Source organism: Alosa sapidissima, chromosome 14, assembly GCF_018492685.1.
Source record: "Alosa sapidissima isolate fAloSap1 chromosome 14, fAloSap1.pri, whole genome shotgun sequence".
NCBI lineage: Eukaryota > Metazoa > Chordata > Actinopteri > Clupeiformes > Clupeidae > Alosa > Alosa sapidissima.
This window is the reverse complement of record NC_055970.1, coordinates 19,880,065-19,887,939: the sequence shown is the minus strand read 5'-3', so window position 1 is coordinate 19,887,939 and position 7,875 is coordinate 19,880,065. Positions and strand designations below refer to the sequence as shown.

The window sequence follows — 7,875 nt, the reverse complement described above, 5'->3', positions numbered from 1 at the left end:
GTAAGTTATTGTCCATTTACAAGATGCCTTCCTGGCAGTGATGGCATATGAATGTTTGCAAGGTGACTTGAGTGTGTATTTATTGTTCCTTTGGATTCCTGACCGTTTGTAGCAGATGCATAAATACAGTTGACAATGATGGAAGCTATCCAACAACAGCTGAGAGTATAGACAAAGAAATCAATGCCTCTGGCAATATACGACAGACACACTTTGAATGAGCACAGTAACAACTCTAGTACTCCTTCCTGCTATTTGATGCACTGACTTATTTTTCACACTTAATCACAATTATATTGCTATCCAGTTGTGTCCAATTAGTGATAGGAAACTGACAGGTGCATTGACATAAACAAATCTTGGGCTGCATCTTTCTTCAACTGGCAAATGTGTTGAAACTAAACAAAAGGATGAGGCCTTTTATTGTATGCAGTGTCTGAAGCTGCTGAGACAAATACATTCATGAGCTGTGTGGTTCTACTGTGAAAAAAACTGTGACAGCCTTCTGTCCTACTCGAGAGATGAAAAGCCTGTAACTGCTGTCGTTGTTTGGCTTGTTAGATTCATATTCGAGATAATAGGTCAGGATGGCAAACAATGTCTACAGATGCAGTTGCGGAATAATGAACCTATGCAACAGCATAAGCAGCCTGCCTGGCTAAGTAATATTAGCAAGCACGTTGACAGAGCAAGGTGTTGGATGTTCTTTGCAACGTTTGAAAATCTTTTATTATGATATGTGAACTCCTCACAAACTGTGCTCCACTTTGCATTAATGTATTCCACTGGAAAGGGAACAGAGAAGGAGAAATAAACCTCCCTCTCTCTCTTCATCCACCTCTCTCTTTCTCTTTCTTTATCTATTTCTCTCGCACCCTCTCTTTCTCTCTCTCTCTCTCTCTCTTTCTGTTTCTTCACCTTTCACTCCAACAGAAATTCCCCCTTTCTAAATCATATGCTCTCTCTCTCTGCCTCATTTCCACCTCTATCTTCCATCCCTCCCTTCCTTTTTCTCCATCTCTTTCTCCCTGCCTGTCTTCTCTCCTCCCTCCTTTTCTTTATTCCTCTGTTTACCCTCCTTCATTCTCTACCTCCACTCTCATCCTTCTCTCTTTACCTTCTTTCCTTTTCCTCTCTCTCTCTCTCTATTTACCTCCATCCTTCCTTCCCCCTCCTCTACCTGTGCACACGGGTAAGACTCTTTAGGGAACAGGCTCTACCTCTGCATGACGAGATACAGCTCCGACAGAGAGAGCAGAGGAGAAGAGGGAGAGGAAAAGAGTGAGAGGAGAGGAAATGGAAGAGAGAAGGGTGGAGGAGAGGAGAGGGAAGGAGAGGAGAGAAGAGAGGAAAGGAAAGGGATGCGAGAAGGGTGGAGGAGAGCAGAGTAGAGGAAAAGAAGGAGAGGAGAGAAGCTCAAGAACTGAGACAGCAGTACAGAGATGACGGACAGGCTCGTTGGCCTCCTACTCACCTCCTCTTTCTGATTGGTTAAACAACACTAAGTGCCGGAGACACACAGGGCCTGATGGAGTCCGCATTAAAGGGCTGTAATGTTAAAGACTCTCCTTCTAATTTATTTATTTCTCCATACTTCTCTCTGTAGGGGATGAAGCAAAATGAAATGCAGAGCTGCACCAAGATGGACTGTAGGGCGTTCAATTACGAGATGATTAAAAGGCCCTTGAAGATTTGCGAGAGGAAGAATTATTTTTTTTAATATTTTATTTCTTCTTGTTATTTTTTCTTTCCTTCCATGCAGCATAACCCATTAACCTTCCCATCCACATCCCTTACACCCCCCGCCCATGGGTTTCTCCCAATCTACTACCAATCCTTCATCTGGTAGGAATCACCAATCAATCTCCCTCATCTATTTTCCACGCTATCACATCCTGAAAAAGAGACGGGAGAAGCACGCTAACAAATGAGCAGAAGAGACAGTGCATGCTGGAAGTGAGCCCATGGACTGGATTATGATGCCGCTTTTAATCCTTCTTTTTCGCTCTGAAGATGTCCCTCCCCCATCCCTCAATCCCACTCCCCCCACTCCCCCATCCACCCCCTCACCACTCTCTCGCCAACCCTCAACCCCCCTTCTGTTGAATACGTTGCACAATACATGACATGAGACAATATTGCTGGCTGAGTTTCTAGTTGACAGTGACTCCAAGCTATATGACCACAGATTTGGCTGTTTTTTGGAGCCTAAATACCACGCTGAAATACCAGTTTAGGATGATGATTGCCCTGTCACTCCAATCCTGAAATGATAAAGGCCGTTTTAAAGTCTTTCTTTCTGTCTTTCTCTTCATGTCCTTTCAGTTCTGCAACTTCGTTTAGTTTTATTGCTTCTCTCTTTCTCTGGTAATCCTACATTTTGCCTCGGGCAATTTCTCCCTCTTAATTTAAAATTAGGTGATGGTTCTTACTAAGATGGCTGTCTTCTGATGCCGTTTCATACCATATAATTCTACCTCAAACTAAATCTTTGAAGTTAAAGCATGAAGTTGACACTGACAAGAAAAATTACACTCGCTTAAAAAAAAGTTAGTGTAATTTGTAACTTGTTACAATATTGCATACTGTAATACTGAACATCACACAGCGCTGTATTTCTGTTTTTGGCGAGTTTTCATTTATTGAGCTGTGGTCTCAAAGGTCTATTCGGAACAAGCTGGACATCTAAAAATCTTCCACACATTTTGAGTTTTGTACGCACCCTGCTAATCAATAGTCTGACCATAGGCTTGTAACAAAGCTGAAGCCACTGAAGCCAAACCAGATCAGAAGGATTTGAGGCTAAGCGCAGGGTGGCAAACGCTCAGAAAGGTGCAGTCCGCGGCATTGGCCCTCATTACAGCGGCTCAATCTCAGCGCTTATATTGGACGGTACAACTGACACTGAGGACAGGCTGCAACACATTTCTGAGCAATACTCTCTGAGCTTTTTTGGAGTTAGTAAGGTAGGGTGAAAAACGATGTGAAAAAAAACACTCTCACTCCAGTGAACACAGGAGGGATTCCACAGCTGCACTCATTAGCTTGGCATTGTGCTTCGTGTCTGGTGTGTGTGTGTGTGTGTGTGTGTGTGTGTGTGTGTGTGTGTGTGTGTGTGTGTGTGTGTGTGTGTGTGTGTGTGTGTGTGTGGGTCCGTCTCCACTGCAAAGGGTAAAGGCATCATCTAAATTACTAAATTATAGTGATACAGCCGATAATTCCACAGCAAGCTGAGACTAAGAGAGAGGGGAGATTTTAATTGGGCGAGACAAGCCACAAAGCCCTCAAAATAACAGAGTTAACTTATTTCATTAGAGGTAAACCACTGCTCATTTTTAGAATCTGCGGAAACAGACATTACAGTTCTAACAGGCAAAATACAAAAGTCCCTGGCAATGATGCTTCAATTGTAAGAGATCTGCTGGGAGCAAAGCAATAGAGGAGACTCGATCATAGAGTTATTATACTCCAGAAATGAACCTTACTGTTAACTTGTGGTAGAGTGGAGATGGAGAGAAGACTTCTGTCAAACTAGGCAATGTTTGCAAGTGTACATTATGAAGACTGCATCTTCAAAAGACAAATAATGTTCAATAAAAAATATGGATGTGAGAAAGCAAACAGTTTAGAGATAATCGACACAATCAGATGAAAGGGAATGGGCCCTTTGTGGCAGTAAATGTGGCAGATTGCTCCTCAGCTACAGCGAGAGAGGGAGAGCCACCGAGCTACGGCAGCCAAACACAATTTACAGTAAAACAAAGATGAGGAATTGGACACTGACAGGCTCTAAATGAAATGCTGCTCGCTGAATAGCTGGCTGGCTTGGGTCCTTCACCTTGGCTCTTAGGAGACGGCGTGCAGCATTGTCAGTCTGGGGGCTTAGAGTGTGTTTGTGTGTTCCACACGGCATCCGTTCATTCATTCAGCTCATTCAGACTCATTCTCACACCACTGAAATCGCACGCCGTGAAAACACATAGTTACACCTCACAGATAAACTCACACTTCCTCTCCGGCAGAAAACAAACACGCATCGCTCTCATGCTCCCCTCCTGCGCAGACAATGCTGGAGCCTGCGTATACTCACAAGAACCGACAGCTAAACATGCAAATAAATCAGTCTGTGCTCTACTCAGAGCGCCTTCTGTTCAGTCCCTCTCTCTCTCTCTCTCTCTCTCTCTCTCTCTCCCTCTCTCTCTCTCTCTACCTATCTCTGCAGGGTTGTTTTTGGGGGCTGAAAGCTACACGGGTGGCTGTCCTATCCTCTCTGTCTCAGTAGATTCACCTTTGCACTGACACTACAGATTCTCATTCACAGATTCAGAACCAACACACTCCAGCTCTGCGGTTCTCAGACATTAATTGGACCCAGGTGTACTTGTCTTGAAACAATGAAACATTTCTGTCAGTACTGGTGACAGGACAGAGATAAATGTGTCACATCTGTAAGCCTCTAATGATCTTTAAGGCCCACATGTCACACGTCATGCACAGAGACTGACACAGAGACTGAAACAGCTAGTGCAACACTAACTACTCTATATTCTCCATTTCAAGGTCAATACCACATGTGAATGATATCACTGAATGATTTCATAACACTTTGTTTTACCTCCAGAGTGTCTTCTATGTGTAAAACTGTGCCAGTCTCTCCGCGGTGAGTCAGAGATAAATGGAGACAGTCACAGAAATGGGGCTAACTGACGTCTCCTGTTTACCTTGCTGAAATAAAACAAACCTTGCCTTACTTCATGTTGTGGTTGAATGTGTCACAACATAAAGTGTGAGAATGGCGTGTAACACATCTTATGATATCATAGAGATTTTTGCTTTAATAGGACATTATGTGTGAGTAAATAGCCTCAGAAAATAACTAACTGTAACAAAATGCTGAGCAAATATGAGATGCACAAAGACATGTAGGCTATTTTAAGCATCATTATCAACACATTAATATTTCTAGTTCGACTTTTTTCTAACTGCAATGTTTTTCTACTCTGATGAGCAATAGGGCTAGTTAATGTCCTTTCAATCACATGCCAGGAAACATATCATGCCTGGGGGCCTATAGGGCTACCATAAACATGTCTCTACTGCATAAGCAACTGCCACCATACCTTACAAAGCCACAGCGACAAATTTATGTAGTCAATGTCATCCTCAAGGACAAGGCTTAATTAATAAAGAGAGAGGGGAAATGGCATGTGAGAACACACACACACACACACACACACACACACACACACACACACTGAAAGTCCTAATGCACTTTCACAGTCAGGTATGCCAGGTTAAGATCAGCTGAGAGGAAATGTATGACACGTTGCCCACACAGAAACAATGATTTTTTTTTTCAAAAGCCTGTCCTATTACAGGTTCAAAACTACTTATGGTCTTAGAGGTTGACATTTCACGTGTTTGTGCAGTGGTTATATAAGATTTACTGCTGGAATTAAATGCTTTTAAAAGGCACAAAAGTTTTGAGCCTTTGTTCTTCGTTTAGGAATACCACAGAACAAATATGCAACTTTTTCAATGAGGAAATTATATCAGTGAAGGTGACTATCTGTGATTATGAATGTGACTATATTATAAGACTCTGCATTATGTGTGAAATAATCTGATATTATCTGTAATGATTTAGGGGTCAAATGACAATACCATAAAATGTGTTCCTTACTTTTGCATTACTTGCATAAAATCTCTTCCTTTAATATTTTCCGTGGCTAATGGCACATGGTAATAAACAGTAGCCTATTAGGCCTAGATATATTGGGGGTATTCTTTTTATTCTTCTTAGATACAGTATATTTGGGGATATTCTATTTTTCTTTCTTGCACTTTTATGTTCAAATGATATATATATATTGTATGGATATATATATATATATATGGCCACACATTTGTATCTTACAGGTTTCAATTCATTTTGGGCTATTTTAATTACGCCCCGGTGTGTTATGTATACCCTGCTCATCAGCTTGCCGGCTCTCACGGCGAGTGTTACTTTGCTTAAGAGCCATAAAATTGGAATTAGTAAAAGGCAATCACTCTAGACTGTAACTTAAATTGAAGGATGTGTAAGCGATGTCACCTCATCAAGGCAGACGCCCATAGTGATTTTGAGAACGTCATGGATGGTTCGTTACCTGAAATCACTGTATGGATGAATTATCCAAAATCCGGCGGACTTAACCCGCTCCTGTTCCCTCTCCACAGCCTTTTCACTCCCAAACATCCGTAGAGAGAACTTGTTGACCCCAGGTTGCAGCATTGCCCCAAACTGTCTGTGCATGAACCCCGCTTGATAATATCTTTCGTCATCTGGTAAAATTTGGTCCATACAATCCAACTTTATGAACCCCGACTGCTGGTCGGGGGAGCCGTGCTGGGCTACGCCGCTTGTGCTTCCAGCTCCACAGCCTTGCGCACCTTGATCCGCTCCGCCACCAATCGCTCCAGGGGGACTCTCCTCACTTGGGGTGACATCTCCTTCCGTGATGAGGCGCCTCTCCTCCGCCGAGTCTGAGTCGTGGACATGCCGACTGGTGATAGACGACAGGCTGCCCCGGAACCTCCTGCAATCCCCGTTTGAGCTGGTCTTTACGGGTCTCCCGATGTCCGTTTCCATGATCACCGACTCTCCGCTTTTGGTCTCCCCGATGCCTTTGAAGCTTCCCCCAGAGGTCGGTGAAGGCAGGGGCTTCATCCTGATGCTCTTCCTCCGGGTGTCCTTGTCGCCGTCTTCCTCATCACCCATGATCGAAGCTTTCTGTCCAATGTGCTGTGGCAAGCTGTAGAGCCTTTTACGCATGGAGGAATGCAACCTGTCCATTATGACATTGAAACAACGAGGTGATCAATAAGCTCTACAATTTAAAAAAGAAATCCAGAAACGGAGTTATTGTTGTGATTATTGCCACGAATCCCACAGCTCCCTATTTGTGACTGGACAGACACGTTTTGGAGCTAGTGTAGAACCATGCGAGCCATACACTGATACACATGATATGGGCAGCTTTGCCTATGGTGCCTGGGCAGGAAGAGCATCTGGAATATTACCTGACAGTTAAAATATGCCTCTTCGCGCAGGGGTGACAGGCTATCCCGTTTCACCATAACACTCCTGTTGCAAGGCACTGTATTGCTCTGATCCGGCGACCATAAAGTCATGAAAAAAGCTGGAAGCCACCTCGGCATGACATGTGAGGGAAAGGGCGACCCGAAGGATGGAGAGGAGAGACGCGGAGGTCATGAATAACGATGCTTCCTTCCCTGCGCAAAGACCGCTATCTGCTGTCAATAACAAACAATGTAAAGCAAACATGTAACTAACATCAGCATCCGAGAGGCGCTGACATCACTGATCTAACGTCCTGAGCTTTCTGGTGAAGAGGTGAATATTCATGATGATGATCTATTGGGTTGCCATAGGAGCGAGAACCGCAAATAAGCTCAGCCCACCTTAGACTCCGGTTAAAGGGGTAGGTCTAGAGCAGATTCCACCTCATTGGAAGATTGCATGTTCTTTTAATCAATTGTGCCAGAACCCTCTCTCCCTTGCGCATCACCCTTGTTCTCTTTACATGCATGCGTTCAGTTGTGCGCAAAACGCAGGACAAATCTAGCTGATGTGCTGTCAATTAGTCAACGTCGGTGCCGTTAGGGTTCCATCTCCAGCCTACAGGTTGCCTCCAAGCTGTTGAGCCTAATCATCATGTCCTTGTAGGCTAGCCTACAGAATTACCGAATATCTGCGTTATTGGGGCATATAGACACTCCTGGAGGTAAACTGAAAATGTTGCCAAGCTAGCCTACACTTTTATTCGTCAAACTGGATTTGCTTTCTCAAAGCAAATTTGTGTTTGTTGT

At 43.7% G+C, this 7,875-nt stretch overlaps 1 protein-coding gene across 1 annotated transcript in view; it reads right to left on the bottom strand.

The window, feature by feature from the left end:
- The window catches only part of hcn4 (hyperpolarization activated cyclic nucleotide-gated potassium channel 4), a 106,970-nt gene extending 100,132 nt beyond the window's left edge, over positions 1 to 6,838 (bottom strand). Inside the window, exon 1 of the mRNA XM_042062653.1 lies at positions 6,153 to 6,838. Within this exon, the coding sequence (XP_041918587.1) occupies positions 6,153 to 6,838 (686 nt within the window). The remainder of the gene's footprint in view (positions 1 to 6,152) is intronic.
- Positions 6,839 to 7,875: the final 1,037 nt, after the last annotated feature.